At 43.1% G+C, this 19,664-nt stretch overlaps 1 protein-coding gene across 6 annotated transcripts in view; it reads right to left on the reverse strand.

Annotated features, from left to right (window-relative positions):
* The window catches only part of ablim3 (actin binding LIM protein family, member 3), a 114,034-nt gene extending 97,299 nt beyond the window's left edge, over positions 1 to 16,735 (reverse strand). For all 6 annotated transcript variants that reach the window (XM_007908017.2, XM_007908019.2, XM_007908016.2 and 3 more), the window contains exon 1: positions 16,213 to 16,735. In XM_007908017.2, coding sequence (XP_007906208.1) covers positions 16,213 to 16,225 — 13 coding nt within the window. In that variant the 5' untranslated portion in view covers positions 16,226 to 16,735. The remainder of the gene's footprint in view (positions 1 to 16,212) is intronic.
* Positions 16,736 to 19,664: the final 2,929 nt, after the last annotated feature.

Consider the following 19,664-nt stretch of genomic DNA (forward strand, 5'->3'; position numbering starts at 1 on the left):
ATGCAGTAAATTGTAAACTCCTGATAACTCAACCTTGGCTTAACTGGTCACTTCCACTTAAGTCATCATGTTGTCAATAACTCAGCTGTGTCTGTGTGTATATATTATTTATTATATATTGTGTATGAATATATATTATGCGGATTTATTAATATTACTATTATTAAAACTTTTTGCAAGATTACTACTGTTCATTGATAAAATTTTATGTATTAGTCTGTCTTTTGTATCTTGATCCAACGTTAAGTGCTCCAGAGAACTACCCACAGATTAGCCCTGTTCGCTGCCTCAAGTCATCCGTGGAGTCCTGTAGCTTAGTGGTTAGAAAACTTGCTTCGCAAGTAGGAGATCTGGGTTTGATTCCTGGCAGGGCGAAACGTTGGGCAAGTTTCCTTAATTCACATGCCTCAGTTTACCTAGCAGTACGTAGGAACCCGGTTGTTAGTCGATTAGCTGATCACTTTTCTGGAGGTAATAATTGCTTCAAAAAATAATAAATTGGTTACTCAATTTACAATAGGTTAGACTGTGCGCAATTGGCTGCTACAGTTCGCCCACAAAATATGCAGTTAATTCACTTTAAAGTATATTATGTGAAGTGCTTTGAGACATCTTGAAGACATGATAAGGTGCTACATTAAATGCAAGGTTTATTATTATCATTATCCTCAGTCAGCGCAGTCACTGAATTCCAATCTGATAGGAATGAAACCTTCCTTTTCTGTATTGTGCCTATTCTTAGTAACCGTATATTCCCACAAAGCAAGCAGTATAGTTGGGTGATGAAAGAAGATAATGGATGAGCAGCGTCAATTCTCCAGGGCTGGATTTAAGGAAACTGATCATCTTACAAAAGAGTTTTGTGAATCCCACAGTCAAGTTGCAAGTATCCAGTGCATCAGTGGCTGGCCAGCCAGTCTGCTGTAATTAAGACTGATTTTTTGAACAGTTTCACGAATCAGTGATCTACATTGTACAACCAGAACTGCTCAGGAATCTATGCAATTTCCCAACTACAGGCACTGGCCAGCAAAGTCAGTAATTTTACTTGTCAGGAGAAATTTCACTTGATTAACAAGTCTCAAAACTTCTATCACTACTATCTTGACATGGCTAATTTGGCTTTGGACACAGCCTGATCAGATCATTGAGATGTCTCAAAGTGCATAACAGGATTTATTGCGAGGTGTAGTGACTGTTTTTGTGGGTGAATGTAACAGCCGATTTGTGCACAGCAATGTGCCACAAATCTTGAAGAAAATGACCAATTTATCTGGGGATTTGCTGGTCAAGATGCTGGGAGAAAACTCCTCTTTTTTGACTGATTAAACCACATTATTACACTTTAGCACACTTATTGAGACTCAGTTTACAATGATTCAGTGCTCAGTTCAAATTTTATACCGAGCAATTAAACTTCTTTTTTTTCGGTTTTCCCCTTGATTTCGTTTCTTTGTAATCAATTATCCACATCATCATCATCATAAAAAGCCAGTTGAAACTGCCCGACACATTAACATATCGGGGTGGAAAACATCTGGAAGAACCTGTTCACCAGCTTAGATTCCTGAAGACAGAGACCGCCTATGTGTTTCCAGCAATGTTACTCTCCCTCAATCCCTCTGCCTTGCCCCTTCTCTATCCTCTTTCATTTCTTGCCTGAAAACTTTCCTCTTCGACTGTGTTTACGGCCACCTCCCCACCACTGCCGGCTCGGAGTCAGGCTCCACCACTGTTAAGTGCTCTGAGACGCTACCCTGAATTTGTACACGAGAGTGAGGATCTTGAAGTTGATCCATTCGGTGAAGGGGAGCCGGTGGAGCCTGGCCAGAACTGGTGAGATGTGGGTACGGAGTTTGGTTCAGAATTGGTAAACCTAGAAAAATAATTTTGGAAGCAGCACATCAGTGGGACAAGAGGACATAGGTTTAGAGTTGCAAGAGGCAATTTTGATCAGACACCAGGAAGTATCTATTTACCCAGAAGGTAATTATTGAGTGGAACAGGTTGCCAGGAATTGTGGATGAAGATGAACCCTTTCGAAATTCAATGATTCAATGTGATGCTGTGATGGGAGGATGGTAGGGTGGGGATTCTAGATGGATGAGAGCAAATGGGCTGAAAAGCTTTCCTCATCCAAACCAATTCTGTGATCTTATGAACTGTTATCAATGAAGCGATAGGGTTGAAAAACCTGAAGGTTAACAGAAGCTGATTGAGATTGCAACAAGTAGATCCGACAGTGACCTCTAACACATAAGTAGGATTGTGTGGATAAACAAGTGGAAAATAGAGATAGTATAAAGAATGGAATGCAAAACATCCAGGAAAAAGCGGAGGCAAATAAAGCAATGGGATCTGGCTATAGGTTAACCTAGTTACCTGGACACTTCTTCCCCTGTCAATGTCTTAGCCAATGTCTGCCGTGGGGAGAATGCCCTTGGCTGCATCAAAATGGTCGCCCATGAAGCCAGCCATTGTATATGACAGGTATACTGCTATCACTGCTAGTTTATCTAACTCAATGTTAAAATGGTCACAGCTATTGCCTCTCCTCTGAGCCTGTACAAAATCCATCTGTTAAGAAGAACTAATTTCCTGTTATTAAAGGGGATTCAAACATTGGCCTTTTAATATCAAGAGGGCTCCTAGAACCTTATAAGCCCACTAAATAGCTACACCTATTGCAGTAGCTCCTAAACGTCCATGAAGTTTGCATGGAGATATTAAATACTCTGAGGCTCCAAAACATATGGTTCCTATGCATTTATGAGTAATTTGTAAGATTTGCTTTGACTCATTTGGATCAGTACGACTTCAGGATCACTGCCGATGAAAACTTGGTAGGTTCAGAATGTTTCGCTGGGCCTATTGGCCTTTTAACATTGCTATTATTATTATTAATTTATTTATTGGAAGGGATTATTATCACTGGAAAGTAGTCGAATTCAAGATCCTCATCCTCACCTACAAGGCCATTCACGGCCTTGCTCCCTCCTACCGCTCTGACCTACTATCCCCCTACCTACCTGCCCGTACCCTCCGTTCCTCTGGCTCCGGTCTGCTCCACATCGCCCGTCCCAACCGCCCTACCATCGGTGGCCGGGCCTTCAGCCTCTGAGCCCCTAGGCTCTGGAACTCCATCCCCCATTGCCTTCGCCTTGCTTCCTCCCTTTCCTCCTTCAAGGCCGGTCTCAAGACCTTTCTCTTCAACCGTGCCTTCAGCTCCCCTCTCGACTCACTACCCCCTTCTCGCTCCCTCCCTTCCCTCCCCCTGACCATTTCCCCACTGCTCAGGTCCTGACCCAACTGTACGGTGCCTTGGGACGTCCTCCCGACATGAAAGGCGCTCTATAAATGGAATCTTGTTGTTGTCTGTCAATTGACTATAAAACAGATTCCTACTTGCTGCTAGGTAAACAGACTTGCGAGACAAGTGCTCTAACCAACACTCTACAGGATTCCCCAATTCTAAAAGAGCAATCAAAGTGTCAGCCTGGCTCGGTTGGTAGCATGCTCGCCTTGGAGTCAGAAGGTTGTGAATTCAAGCAGAAAAAGCTGAATCTTATCTTTAAAACCAATCGTCAGAAATTTCAACAATAGCATGCATTTACACAGCGCCCCTCACGCAGAGTAGAGTCCCAGAGCACTTTCCTTAGTATTTCACAGTTCATGTGATAAATTTAATATCTACCAGCAATACAGCAGGCTCCAACTTCCACCAACCACTGCAACGATATGGGATAAGAGGGTAATGGGAGAGAAGGGTCACAGCCCTGCCTGAAAGTAACTTGTAGGAGATTATAGGCTGAAAGACCATTATTGTATTCAACATGCATCAGGAAGCATATGTTAAAAGTTTTATACTGTAGTGCTTTAAATTTCTGGTAGAAAGCCTTGGAGGACTGAAATGCAAATTAAAGGCAAGAGCTTCACGCAAATGTACATGTTATCACTGAGCAACACTATTAATACAATCAAATCACATAAGGGGGCAAAGTGAGACAGCTATTTGATTGTATTAATAGCGGTTTATAAATTGGTCCAGCCAAGCTAAAATTTAATTTGTACAGCCGTATTTAAAGTGATTGGATTGGGATATTCCCCACATTCCCTTGTTGAACCAGAGGTCTATTTGGGGGTAATTATTTGGGTCTTTCAGATGACTCACATGGCCTTGGTCCACAGGCAGAGAGACTAAGTGCCACAATGGTTATACAGTAAAACACTTTTCTAAGCACTGTGCTACTCTGCACTTGTGACAAATTAAAGCTGGCCTTTCAGATGATACTTTAAAATTTTACTCCTTTCTACATTAAAAGAAAGGAAATTCAGTCCGGTCTTAGTCATTTATTTTGTCTGAAAATTAAAATTCAAGATCACACAGAACTCTTAAATTTTCAGTCTTAATTTAGAAGTGGTTTCTCATATTTCTTAGAAGAAATCGACTGCGACGGTTCTCACTCCTTGATGCATGTGCAAATTTTAGTAATGCTTTCATACTAAGTGGCCTCAGCTTAAACTGTCAGCGTGAGACCCTGTTTCAAAGGTGACTCAAGCGAATTAGAGTTATGCCCACAGACCGGTATTCCCAGTTAACTCCAATGTCCGGTACCTGGAATGTCTAATCGGAGTCTGCTCACACTAGCAGAACTACGATGTCGACAGCTAATCTCCAAAGTGCTTAATCCTTTTCTTGTTTTAGAATATTAGATACATTCAATAGAAACAACACCACTTCATTAAGACCTAGCAACCCTAGGCTACCTTGCATATAAGGAACACAACAATTTAAGATATACAGCAATGACATCAAACATAACTATCGTGCATAACTATATTAACTTGCAGCACAACACTACATTAGTAAAATAGGTTTAAACCAACCAGACAGTACAGTACACGTCAGTACGTACCGGACCACGTGGTGACCACGAGGAGCGCTGAGTATATAGTAGCTAGCCTGTGCAAATTCACGGCAGTCAGGAACGTAAATGTAAGCACCAAATATCCCTTAAATAATATTATATAGTTGCACATTATATATATTATGTACACATAACTAAGGACTGTAAGAATAGGGTAACCTTGATACAACCCAGGAGGGAGAGTGAGATATATATTTAACTCTTTTTGCCAGGAGTAAATTGCGATGTATTGTAACACAACCCAAAGCTGACAATTTACCAAACAAATCAATATAATCAAATTCAAGATGCTGAGGAACACGACTGCAAATATGCTCAAGTCTTATTGCAGTTACCATAAATTGTTAAATTTGGCACTTACATTTATGTTCCAGCCTGCAATGAATTTGCACAGGCGAGCTACTATATACTCAAGTGGAGATACAGTGCATTGCTTTCTCTACCCCCATCCTCTACTTGGTGTGTTGTGGGATTACTTTCAGTTTGGGAAAGCAAATTTAATCCACAGCTATTCTGATGTACAAATGCATTTGAAGGCCAAGTATTCAAAAGCCGCTAGTCTTTTCCTGACATCTTTGCTCTGCAGGTAGGTGGAAATGCAGATATGGGCAGGAAAGTTTCCTTCGTCTCCCTGGGCTGTTCTCTCAGCTTTTTTTCTTTGACATTGCATCTTTTTACACAAACTCCCTGCTTGTCGGACTCCCCATCTCCTCCCTCCGTAGGCTGCAGATCATCCAGAACTCTGCAGCCCCTGTCCTCTCCTGCACCAGGCTCCGTGACCTCATCACCCCCATTCTCGCCCGACTCCACTGGCTTCCCATCACACAGAAGATACAGTTCAAGATCCCGGTCCTTACTTTCAAAGCTCTCCATGGCCTTGCTCCCCCCTACCTCTGCGACTTTCTAAACCCCTACCAACTGGCCCGCTCCCTCCGCTCAGCAGGCTCCGGCCTGCTTCACGTCTCCTGCCTCGCCCGCCCCACCCTTGGTGAGTAGGCTTTCAGTCACTCTGCCCCCACTCTTTGGAACTCCATCACGCAGTCCCTCTGCCTCACCCCCTTCCTTTCCTCTTAAAAGACTGGTCTCAAGACCCTCCTCTTCAACCGTGCCTTCGGTCACCCTATTCTCCACCTTCCCCAATCCCAGTTCGGGTCCAAAACGCTAATTGTCCAGCACCTTGGGACACTCTCCCAACATGAAAGGAGCTATACAAATGTAATTTTGTCATTGTTACTGCTTCTATTTTGTCTTGCAATTAACATATTTTGAGGATGTTTGCCACCCCTCCCAACATTCTAGCTTTCATTTTGTATTATGCACATTTCACAGGACAAAATTTCCAAACCAGCCATTTATTTATAAATTTTTTTGGGGAGGCGGGTTGGGAGGGGGCATATGGGGCAAGGAACAAATTGTTGCAAAGCCTTGCAGCAGAAGCAGTTCAACATTGTCTTGTCTCCCCTTGTCTCTAGTAATGCACAAAGTACTACTACCGATTATTTCTGCAGCGGTTAATACCAAGTTTTATATCTTGCCTTCATTGAGTGTAATTTTTTATTCAAAAATTATTATTGAAAAATAGTAATTCAGTTACTCAATCCACAACTGCTGCTGCATTTCATCCACAAAATATACAGTCCATTCACTTTACAGTACATTCTGTCATGCACTTTGAGGCATCACAGCAACATAAGGCGCTACATAAAATGCAAGGATTATTATTATAACCCGGTTGCAAATTAAGACTGGATTTCAGAGCTATGTTGATCTACTTTAAGCCACAATTTTGGTTCAAACATCCATAAGTCAGCTTTTCGGAAGATGTGCAAAGCAACAACCTGAACATCTGGAGCATTGGTCATTTGATACTCCTTCAGAGCGTTTTGGTTTTTAAGATTTGGGTGTTCACAGGTTTAAAGATCAATTACTTAGAGGGTGTCATAAGTTTACCCTCAATGCATCAACTCACTATCCTCTGTGATAAAACTGAAATCACCAGGGCTGAGAAAGAAAGGTTATAGCTCTCATCACTGGACTCTATCTGGGAATTTCAAATGTGTCCCTCACTCAGATTGCTGAGTAGGTTCAACAATTAACTCAGGACATTGCCCTGTACTACATCTTAGATATAAGATTCATTTTTTAAACAGACAATTCACTTATCAATGGCTCAGAATATTGATGAATATAGCAGTCATTAAATTAACTGGTCTGAAATCACACCAGACTGACTTGTGCACACATTACAGTGAATGACAATACTTTTGAAAGTTGCAATAGATTGCAATTTTCATTGATAGACTAGAGAAGACACAGGTGACATGATGGCAAGTAAAAACTAACTATTAATAAACTGGATATAAATACTAAGTGATACATAGTTATAACTCCCACCAGTGAACAACCAATTAATCATTTGTCACTTTGGCTGCCAGTACGTGCAATGGAACAAATGAAGAACTGTGACTAAACAGAATTCTCTTCCTCGCCCCCTCTTCTTTACCAAGTGGTTGGCAATCTGAAGAATTCTATGTTCAGATCTGTTATTTGGTTGGTTCCGTATCCCAGTCCAGGTTATTAGACCGTATCCCAGTCCAGGTTATTAGACCGTATCCCAGTCCAGGTTATTAGACCGTATCCCAGTCCAGGTTATTAGACCAGAAAAGTCTTTTAAGTTCTATTGCCATTGCATTATTATTAAAAGCAGTATCTACCATATTCCATCCAGCCAAGTAAACTATTATAATCTCCCTTCACAACAACCAGCATTTATTTTGTGTTCCAGAGATAAAGGTCACAGTGGCTCAGGAAATTATATTTATTTTAAATTCAACTTTGTCCTGCAGAAGATCAGTTTTCAACTAATTTTTAGGATCATCTTAGATAATATAATCCTTGCATTTGATATAATGCTTTATCACATTGCTGAGACGTCTCAAAGCACTTCACAGAATAAATTGACTGTATATTTTGTGGGTGAAACATGGTAGCCAACTGCACACAGCAATGAGCAAAACGCAGCAACAAACATAACAACCAGGTTCCTATTTACTGCTAGGTAAACAGAGGTATGTGGAGTAAGGTTTCACTCTGCCAAGGAATTGAACCCAGGCCCTCTCGCTTACGAGGCAAGTGCCTTAACCAATATTCTACGGAACTCCACGACACGCAAGGTAAATATACAATGCTGTCTGGGTCAGTGTCTCAGGCCACAAGTGATGACTGGAAATTAAAATAGAGTTACTTGCGAACCTGTGAGTAGTGATCATCAACTGCACAGACTGTGTACTCTGTCTTGGCATAGACACAGGGCACTGATGACTACAAATTAAGATACACTATTGTTTCTACATGGAAGCCTGGGAGCAGTGTTCTGATCTCAGTGATCACCAAAAGCACTGACAATAGAGTTTAACGTCTGAGCAAGAGATCAGTCAGTAGCTACTCCTGTGTTCAAATAGCATTTGAATGGTACACCTACAGTACAGCTTCCAGATAAAATCTGCTCAGATTAAATACAAATTGTTGCTTGTGTGGAAACAAGTTGCGTTGACAATCATGTGAACATCATGCTGAAATTCAATGTTATGGTAGCAAAACAATAAATTGCAGTAGGATTTGGTTGAATCAGTCCCAGACATCATATTCACTCAGCACTTTGTCTTATCTATACTTTGTACAAGGATGAAATACATATCCGCAACAGGAGACTGTGACAATACTGGAAAGCAGAGGTGCGGTAAGTAAAGAATGCCTAGAGGATTGTGGGCTGACTGACCCCATGTTGATACAGATTAGACACAAGCAATCGGATTAGAGTACACGGCCATCACACAAATCATAGAATCATAGAATTATGCAGCACAGAAGGAGGCCATTCGCCCTATTGTGTCTGTGCCGGCTCTTTGAAAAGAGGTATCCAATTCAATCCCACTCCCCGCGCTCTCCTCACAGCCCTGCAAACTTGTCCTCCCCAAATAATTATCTACTTCTCTCTTAAATTATTGAATCAGCTTCCACCACCCTTTCAGGCAATGCATTCCAGATCTGAACAACTTGTTGTGTGAATCAATTTCTCCTCACCTCCGCTCTGTTTCTTTTTACAACTATTTTAAATCGGTGTCCTCGGGTTACTGATCCACCACCAGTGGAAATAGTTTCTCCTTGTTCACCCTATCGAATCCCCTCATAATTTTGAGAACTTCTATTAAGTCTCCTTCTCTGCTCCAAGGAGAATAACCCGAGCTTCTCTAGCCTCTCCTGATAACTGAAGTCCCTCATTCCTGGTACCATCCTGGTAAATCTCCTTTGCAGCCTCTGCAATGTCTTGACATCCTTCCTAAAGTGTGGTGCCCAGAACTGAACACAGTCTCTAGCCGAGGCCTAACCAGTGTTTTATAAAGGTTCATCATAACATCCTGACTTTTGTATTCTAGGCCCCTATTTATAAAGCCTAGTATCCAGTTTGCTTTTTTAACAGCTTTATCTACCTATCCTGTCACCTTCAAAGATTTACTTATATGAATCCCCAGGTCTCTCTATTGGTTTTCATCTTTCTGAAATCTGCTTACAAATTTGCTTGTCTATCTTCTTCCCACTATTTGGTGGTCTATAGTATACACCGAACAGAGATGCAGCTCCTTTTCTGCTCCTTAACTCTAACCAAATAGATTCTGTCTTTGGACCCTCTAGCACATCATTCCTTTCCAGAACCGTGTCTTTAATCAATATTGCCACACCCACTCCTTTTTTTCATTCCCTATCCCTCCTGAACACATTGTAGCCAGGAATATTCAGCTCCCATCCTTGTTTGAGCCAGGTCTCCATTATTGCCACAACATCATAACCCAATGTGCAACTTGAGCCTGCAGCCCTTACAATGTCTTACTGTTTCAAATGTCCTACAACAAGCACTGGAATGTGCTGAGACAGCTGCTGTGTCTTACAAATGCTGTCCCACACCCTATACCTATAGGAAGGTTGTGTAAAAGGTCAGAGCACATGAATTGGCCAGCACTGGATGTGACACTGACTTCAGTGCTTTGTACCAAAGCAACGACATATCAATAAATACTTGTGTTGGATGTAACCTAGCTGCATATTCCACAATGCGCTTCACACAATTAATTGCTTTGAAGTTGTGAACACTGTAACACAGGCATCAGTAATGTGATGAATGAACAATTTATCTGAACATCAGCCGAGTCACCAGCATCTTTAAAATCCACCTGAGCCTGCCTGTACCTTTGTTTCAAGGTCTGACTGTATAATAAACTGACTCTACCTTGGTTTCAAGATCCATTGATAACACCATCAGGGATACCATGTGTGAGGATTCCAACAATGGAGAGACAAAGGTGGTGTAACAGCCTGTGTATTACTGTATGTTTCTCTGTGTTACTGTATGATGACTGTACACCCCTGTATATTTACTGCATGTTATTGTATGCTTACTATGTGTCACTGGTTGTTAGTGTATGTCACTGTATGTGACTATCTGGCTGGACCTCCTCAAAATTTACTGCTCCACTCTAGCCTCGGCCAAGTCGTCCTTCTACTCCAGGATAATCCTGGAGGCGAAGAACAACCCCAGGCTACTGTTTTCCACCACAACCCGACTCCTCCGTCCCCCCGCCACCCCGCGCAGGTCATCTTCTCCAACCTTCACTGCGAGGAGATGCTGGATTTCCTTGAATCCAAGATCAAGGGAATCCGCTCCGCGGTCACTTCCCCTCCAACTTCCACCCACCACCCACCCCTTCCCTCCCACACTCCGACTCCTACCCATCCTCCCCTACACACCTTCGTACCCGTTTCCCCACCCTCTGTCACTGAACTCATCCTATCCCTAAAACCAACCACCTGCTCCCTTGACCCCATCCCCACTCCACTCCTTATCTCCCAGCTCCACTTTCTTGCCCCACATATCACTGACATCATCAACCTGTCCCTCTCCTCTGGCTCTGTCCCCATTCCATTAAAAACTGCCATCATCACGCCCACCCTGAAAAAACCCTCCCTTGATGCGTCGCAGCTATCAAGCTACCGGCCCATCTCCAACCTCCCCTTTCTCTCCAAGGTCTTGGAAAGAGTTGTCGCCTCCCAACTGCGCTCTTTCCTTTCCACCCATTCTCTTTTCGAACCCCTTCAGTCAGGTTTCCGTGCTGCCCATAGCACAGAAACTGCCCTGGTCAAGGTCACCAATGATATCCTGACCATCTGTGACCAGGGCTCCCTCTGTCTCCTCGTCCTCCTCGACCTATCGGCAGCATTCGATACGGTCGACCACGCTATCCTACTCCACCGCTTGTCCTCCCACCTCAACCTTCAAGGCACTGTCCTTGAATGGTTTAGGTCGTACCTTTCTCACCGTCTTCACTTTGTCTCGACGAATGGCTTCTCCTCCACCCCCCGTACTGTCTCATGTGGTGTCCCTCAGGGCTCTGTCCCCTCCTCTTCACCCTCTATATGCTCCCCCTGTGGTGACATCATCCGCAGACATGGAGTTAACTTCCACATGTATGCGGATGACACCCACTCTACCTTTCCTCCTCTACTCTCAACTCCACGACCACCGATGTCCTGACAGCTGCCTGTCCGACATCGAGTCCTGGACGAGAGACAACTTTCTTCAGCTCAACGTGCGAAAAACCGAGGCCCTCCTGATTGGCTCACGTCAGCGCCTCCGCACCTCAGGCGCTGACACCATCAGCATCCAAGGCTGCACTCTCCACCTCTCAAAGCCAGTCAGGAACCTCGGCGTTTTGTTCGACCCTGAGCTGTCCTTTCTCCCTCACATCCGCACCACAACTGGCACCGCCTTCCATCACCTCCGGAACATCGCCAGACTACGGCATTACCTCACCCCTCACGCTGCTGAAACCCTGGTCCACGCCTTTGTCACCTCAAGGCTGGACTATGGGAACTCTCTCCTCGCCGGCCTTTCCGCCACCTCCCTCCACAAGCTGCAGGTCATTCAGAACTCTGCAGCTCGTGTACTGTCCCGCACCAGGCTTCGCGACCACATCACTCCCACCCTCGCTCGCCTCCACTGGCTCCCCATCCCCCAGAGGATTGATTTCAAGATCCTCATCCTCACCTACAAGGCCATTCACGGCCTTGCTCCCTCCTACCTCTCCAACCTACTATCCCCCTACCTACCTGCCCGTACCCTCCGTTCCTCTGGCTCCGGTCTGCTCCACGTCCCCCGCCCCAACCGCCCTACCATCGGTGGTCGGGCCTTCAGCCTCTCAGCCCCCAGGCTCTGGAACTCCATCCCCCAGTGCCTTCGCCGCCTCCTCCCTTTCCTCCTTCAAGGCCGGTCTCAAAACCTTTCTCTTTGACCGTGCGTTCAGCTCCCCTCTCGACTCTCTTCCCCCTCCTCGCTCCCTCCCTTCCCTCCCCTCACCCTGACCATTTCCCCCCTCCTTGCTCCCTCCCTTCCCTCCCCTCACCCTGACCATTTCCCCCCTGCTCGGGACATGACCCAACTGTGCAGCGCCTTGGGACGTCCTCCTGACGTGAAAGGCGCTTTATAAATGGAATCTTGTTGTTGTTGTTGTTGTTGTTGTATGTATAGCCTTGATGATTACCCCTAATTTTACTTAATTTTCTCCCTGGATTAATGAGTCCTCCCAGTCTTTAAACTCAGTTCTGTCACTGAAAGAATATATATTTTTAACTCATTAAAAAAAAATCTTCAGGTTTGTTTTTGCTGTTGTTCTTTATAACTCATTTGTAACATGCTGCTGAGATAGAGGGCAATGAAGATTAAGTCTGGCTCAGTTGATAACACTCTCACCACCAATTTAGAAGTTTATGATTCAATCCCCTTGTTGGGATTTTGAGCTCACAGGCTAATCTGACACTCCAACCCAGTACTGGGATGTGCTGCAGCTCTTCGGAATAGATACTCACACCAAGGTCTTGTCTGCCTGCTCAGGTGGAAGTTTCTTCTAGTGTCCTAAACAACAATCCGCCCCCTCCCCCTGATAAAAATGTTAAAAGCTATTAGAATCAAAGAATATTACAGCACAGAAGGAAGCCATTTGGCCCATCGTGCCTGCTCTTTGAAAATCCTACTCTACGTTCTTTCCCCATATCCTTGCATGTTTATCCTTTTCAAGTACCTATCCAATTCCCTTTTAAAAGCTGTTATTGAATCAGTTTCAGGTGCATTCCAGATCATAACGCTGTGTAAAAAAATTCTCCTCATTTCTCCTCTGGTTCTTTTGCCAATTATCTTGAACCTATGTCCCCTGGATACTGACCCACCTGCCAGTGGAAACAGTTTCTCCCCATCTACTCTATCAAAACCTCTCATAATTTTGAACAGCTCAATTACATTTCCCCTTAACCTTCTCTGCTCAAAGGAGAATAATCTCAGCTTCTGTAGTGTCTCCAAATAACGAAAGTATCTCATCCCTGGTTTCATTCTGCACCCCCTCCGAGGCCTTGATATCCTTCTTGAAGTGTGGTGCCCAGAATTGGACACAATACTCTGGCTGAGGCCTAACCAGTGACTTACAAAGGTTTAGCAGAACTTCCTTGCTTTTATACTGTATGCCTCTATTTATAAAGCCAAGGATCCCTTTTTTTTACAGGAATATCAATCTGTCTGCCATCTTGCATGTGAACCCCCAGGTCTATCTGCTCCTGAACCCCCTTTAACATTTAGTGTATATTGCCTCTCCTTATTCTTGCTCCCAAAATACATCATCTCAAACTTCATCTGCCATGTGTCTATCCATTTCACCAGTCTGTCTATGTCCTCCCTCAGTCTGCTACCATCCTCCAGTCCTCACTGTTTACTACATTCCCAAGGTGTTGTATCAAATGCAAGGATTATTACATTTTTGAAAAATATTAGTGATCAATTGTAGTGTAGGAGCTAAAAGGGAGAATGAATAGGGATTTTAAAACATAATTGATAAATGAAGCTTTCTAAAAGTGTAATCACATTTTAGTAACCATGTTACAATCTTCTGCAGTTTATTGGTTGGTGCATTTTGCATTCCCTTGAGAGCACTGGGCTTACTGACAAAATACAGCAGGAAACCCAATACAACAATTCCTGAAGTGTCCTTTAGCAGCTGATGTTTATAGATATGTTTTTGCATGTGCAGAAGATTCATCATCTGCTATCATTGTCACTCTCTCTGTGCCTATGCAATGTGACTGCTGCTTTTGATAAATCAATTAAAATGAGCCAAATATAGACCAACACACAGAGGCTTCCCCGGTTATCCTACTGAGCACAAGAAAGACTATGAAAAATGCGACTATAAATAATAATAATAATCCTTACATTTGATACAGCGCTTTTCGCGTCTTCGACATCTCAAAGCACTTCACAGAATTGACTGTAAAGCGAATTGACTGTATATTTGTAGGCGAAACGCAGCAGCCAATTGCGCACAGTAGTGTCCCACAAACAGTCGTGGATTGAAAATGACAAATTTATTATTGTTTTTTGTTTTGGAGGGTTTGGAGTAAGCTGGTTCATCAGGTTCGAGACTTTCCTGAGAGCAGGAATGGGATAAATGGATAGGAATGGGAAAAAAAACGTCAACAATGAACTTCCCAGAGAGGTATTTGAAAAGAGAAGGGAGTTCCTCCCGGTATCCTAGCCAACAACAGTCACTGCACTTTACCACAGATCATGTGAAGCGCTTTGGAACATCCTCCCAATGTGAAAGGCAAAACACCAAACATAAGGATTATTACTATTGCTATTGTGTGTCAGCAGGGTTCAGTTGGTAGTGCTCTTGCGTAAGAAGGTTGTGGGTTCAAACCCCACATTGTGACTTGGAACTCATATAATCTAAGATGAGGGGTGCGCTGCATTGTCACAGGTGTTGTCCTTCGGATGAGATGTTAATCTGAGTTCCTGTCTGCCTGTTCAGGTGGACATTAAAGGTCCCAATGCACTATTCAAAAAGAGAAGAGAATTTCTCCCAGTGTCCTGGCCAACAACCCTCCAAATAAAATTGGTCACTTATTTCATGGCTGTTTGTGGGACATTGCTGTGTACAGTTGACTGCCATCTTTCTGTTTATCTCAAGTCCTGGATGAGAGCTAATTTTCTATAGTTGAACAAGTTTTCTACAGTCTTTTTCTACAGTCAATAAGATCTAGGCCCTTCTGATTGACTCCCGTCAATGCTTCCAAACCTCAGACATTGGCAGCATCACCATCCAAGGATGTGCACTCCACCTTACTAAACCAGTCCGGAACCTTGGTGTCTTTTTTTGACTCAACTATCCTTTCTACCACACATCCATTCCACATCCTGCTCTGCCTTCACCCACCTCTGCAACATCACCCAGCTCCACCACTGTCTCACACCATGAGATCCTTAACAGCAGATAGGACCATGGTTTAATGTGTCACTTGTTGAATCACACCCCTAACAGTATAGCTCTCCCCATCCTCCTCTCTCCTCCCCCCCCCCAGCATTATATAAGAGAAAGTCTAACAATTTGACTTTGACTCTTAACAAACACCAAATAATACTCAGATAGAGACCTACATATGTAACACAGCAAGAGCTTTAACGTGTTAATTGCATCTTCGGTCTCCCTCCTACCCCTACCCTCCCAGCCGTCCACACCTCCTGATCACAATCCCCAGCTCGGGTCCAAATCCCTGACTGTCCAGCACTCCTTGGGATGTCTTCCTGATGTGAAAGGCACTATGCAAATGTCATTTGTTGTCGTAACACAATGAAGGAAAAACATAGTCAGAAACAAATCTAACTTAAAAGATAAGTGAACTGAAAACAAATCTTTTCTTTAAACTAATTAAAAAACCTGCATGATCATTCCATTGAACCAGTTCCAATGAGAGAGAGTGAAAGCGAGACCTAAATTTGAAGTTGAGAAAAATAGTGTAGGTGGTTCATTACTAACTTCACCGAAGGTGACACATTATGAGACAGAAATATTCCATGTATATATGTGTACAGTAATTGTGAATGGAAGCGCTAAAATGGACAAGACCAGTATATCACACTGCACACCAGCAAACATATCCATTGACACCGTCGCCTCGGGCCGGTCCGCCTGAGTCAGGACACCGATAGAAAAAAGGAGTGGGGATGGAATGTAACGATACAAATGTTTTGCCATCTTTAACGAACAGCGAAAATCGCTGTAATGTGTGCATTCTAACCAGACTTCGAACAGAACAGACCGCAAATCCCCAAATAATAATGATAATAAGAGAAATGACACCTTGACGCGGAGGAGCTGAACGGTCGCGGTTGGAGACAGAGATCACTCACCGCCGGTGTTCATAACGCTGCAGAGCTGAGGCGGTGCTGTATTATTCTCTGCCCTTCACAGGAATGCGGCTGATCACCTCCACACAGACGGTCAGTCGATCAGCACAATATTTTTTTCTTCTCTTACGATTCACGCCTTTATATCTGATTTCAGAGCAGATTCCCTTTGCGCATCCGTTCAGTGGAATGTCTCATTTGTAGAGACAGTGTCTATCTCTCTCTCTCTCTGTAATACAAGGTCAAAGACTTGGATATATATGTCGGGCGTTCCCTCGCTTCTACTGACGATTGCAGCTCTGGTCACAGCACTCCCTCACTGCAGGTTCCCAGTCAATGCTGATTTGCAATGACACCCGAATCTGCTCAAATCCGCACACAGCCTTCGCTGATGATGATGATGATAAGCCAAAGGCTGACAATCTCTGCGACCTTCCCTCTCAGCGAACATCGCTAATCCAATCATCTATACACGGGTTACAGCTGATGACACATGAATTCTCCCACAAAGCACTACCTATTGCACAGGCGGAAAATCCTGCTATTCAATAATTGCAATGGTTTGTATGAAGCAGATGCAATATCAGCGGTTGGGGAGAGGGTTCAGTCCAGTCACATACTGCCCTCTGCTGATTCTTTTAAAATGGAGAGATTCAAGAAGATCAACGTTAGTGATTCAACCACTCAGTGCAAAACGTGCTCAACCAATAGACTGCAGTGAAGAATGTCGCTTTAATTGTATCGATGATGCATTTAATACTAATCCTGGCAATTATAATACAGTAGATCATTTTACATAACTCATATTTGATACGAATTGCACAAATCAGATTAAATGTTATGACCCAGCTGATATGATTTACCTGAGTTTTACTGTAATAATCCTTACATTTGATACAGCATCTTATCACAGCAAAACATTTCAAACTGCTTCACAGGGATTTTGTTGCAACGTGTACTGTACTTTGCCAGTTTGGGCAGACGGGACCTCGGTTTAGGGTCCTATCTCCAACATTAAAAAGGCCACATATTCGCTAGAGCAGACACATATTTCTTAATAGAAATAAATAAGCCATTATAAGGCAGTGATCCCACTTACCCAAGGAGGTAAGTAGCAGTATAAACTGTGAGCTACTTTCAGATGGATTTCAGACAAGTGGTTTGATATATCAGAGAATGACAGATTTAGAAAGCATTTTGAATAACACTTTTGAATAACACTTCAGATTGCACCCAACCTCTTATGGGTTATTGAATAAGATATGCTCTTTGGCATGTATGTTTTCCATATAAGAAATGTCTAAATGGTATAGAGTTTCAACAGTGAATGAATTCTGTGAGATAGCAGCTTAGCTCAAAGGATGGAATGGAATGCAAGTAAATTAATTTGATTATTCAGGCAAGCGGAAATTGTTTCTTGTGAACTGGGTAACTGTGGCCAGTGGTTCAGGGCAGTGCAGCTAATGTGAAGACAATGTTACATAGCTTATGAGTGGAATGGCTTTCAGACCACAGTAATCACAATGGAATTGGGTTTGCAATTTATTATGGAAGAAACTGGCAACAACAAAGCATGACTGTCAGCCCTATAGGTTCCATGTTGTGTGTTGTGAATAGGAGAGAATCTATGGGCAAAGCAGGTAAGACAATGAAAGAGAAACAGCACTTTTCAAGGAGCGTTCAAAGTAAGCAAAGTTGGAATATATTCCAGGGAGGAAACAAACACGACGTTCATATTTGAACCAGGGCACGGGTGATTGAATAACTACCCGAGAGAAGTATATAAAGGGGAAATGAGTTTTCAAATGTGCAGTGTAAGGGACTGGAAATAATGAAGATAGGGCTGTGTAAGCAAAGACAACTGGTAGTCAGTGGATGGAGGAGAAAGATTGAGAAAGACTGTGAGAATCATTAAAGGAAATTATTTTGTAATTACAGGAAAGGGGAGTGAAAGATGAAAATGTAGGAGCACTTAAACAGCAGTTTTTACCTGGGTTTATAACCACTCCTAACTCAATAGCATAATAATGTTTTCGTTTATATAAAACCTTATCATGTCAGCGAGACATCTCAGTGTTTCACCAGATTCAGAGCCTTGGGACGTCCTCCTGACGTGAAAGGTGCTATACAAATGTAATCTTGTTGTTGTGCTGATTCACTGTGGAGTGTAGTGACTGTGTATATTGTGGGCAAAATTGTAGGAACTAGCCTCTTCTCTGTTCTGCAACTCTGGAACACTCTTCGTCTATCCCTCTGCCTTGCCCTTTCCTTCCCCATCTTCAGATTGCCCCTGAAGACCTTCCTATTTGACCGTGTCTACAATAACCTTCTCCAGCTCGATGTTCTGCTTTGCCACTGTCGAGCGCTCTGGGACGCTACCCTGCATGAAGGGCACAATATAAATGAAGTTGTTGTTATGAAATGAATTCAGGTAATCTTGCCAATTTGCTATTAGGCACAGCATATGATTGACTAAATTTACAATGGTACTTTGAGCAGCCACTGGAATGGCTAGTGAGTGGAATTGAATGTGAGACTGCTTCAGAGGGGCTATTGTTTGTGGCTGAGGTATATTTGCTGTGCTGGAACTGAGTTAGCTTTTCTTTGCAGATGTCTGTGATCCATGGTGCCTGAAATGGGGAAGTATTCTCCAGCACTAACAGATAATATAATAAGAATAATAATCCTTGCATTTGATGAAGAGCCTTATCACATTGTTGAGATGTATCAAAGTGCTTCACAGAATATATTGTAAAGTGGATTGACTGTGTATTTTGTAGGCAAAACACGTCAGCCAATTGTGCACAGCAGTGTCCTACAAACAGTTGTGAATTGAGTTTTTTTTGGAAGGATTATTATTCCCGGAAAGCGATCCACCAATCGACTAACAATTGCATTCCTACTTACCTCTAGGTAAACAGAGGCACATGGAAATAAGAAAACTTGCCTAAGATTGCGCCCCGCCCAGGAATTGAATCTGGGTCCTCTCACTTGTGAGGTGGGGGTGCTAACCATTACACTTACATTGGATGATCCATGGGTTGGCTCTTGCCAATCTGCACCTGAATTCCCCTGGATTTGGTGTGCAGGTTGCGTCCCTCTGGGGAGAGAGTATGCACAAACAGGAAAGTATATATCATGGGAAAACTCTCTGTAGTGTTGGTTTGTGTTTCTGCATGTGGCAAATACCAAGCTGACCACAAAACGAAAAGCCAATCGATGAATACAAATCATTGCTAGTAAATAAAAAGCATCGTGGCACCATTCCATCTTGTTGTTGGTAATGCAAAGGGTGATATGGATAGATTAAGCATTGTGAAATCGATCACAACAACAACTTGCATTTATATAGCACCTTTCATGCGTGTTAGCTTAATAGTGGCGGAGCTTGATGCTAAGCCAGAGAGACAGCACTCTCAGATAATTCATTATCTGATTTGTTACATAAGAAATTC

Source organism: Callorhinchus milii, unplaced genomic scaffold, assembly GCF_018977255.1.
Source record: "Callorhinchus milii isolate IMCB2004 unplaced genomic scaffold, IMCB_Cmil_1.0 Scaffold13, whole genome shotgun sequence".
Classification (NCBI taxonomy): Eukaryota; Metazoa; Chordata; class Chondrichthyes; order Chimaeriformes; family Callorhinchidae; genus Callorhinchus; species Callorhinchus milii.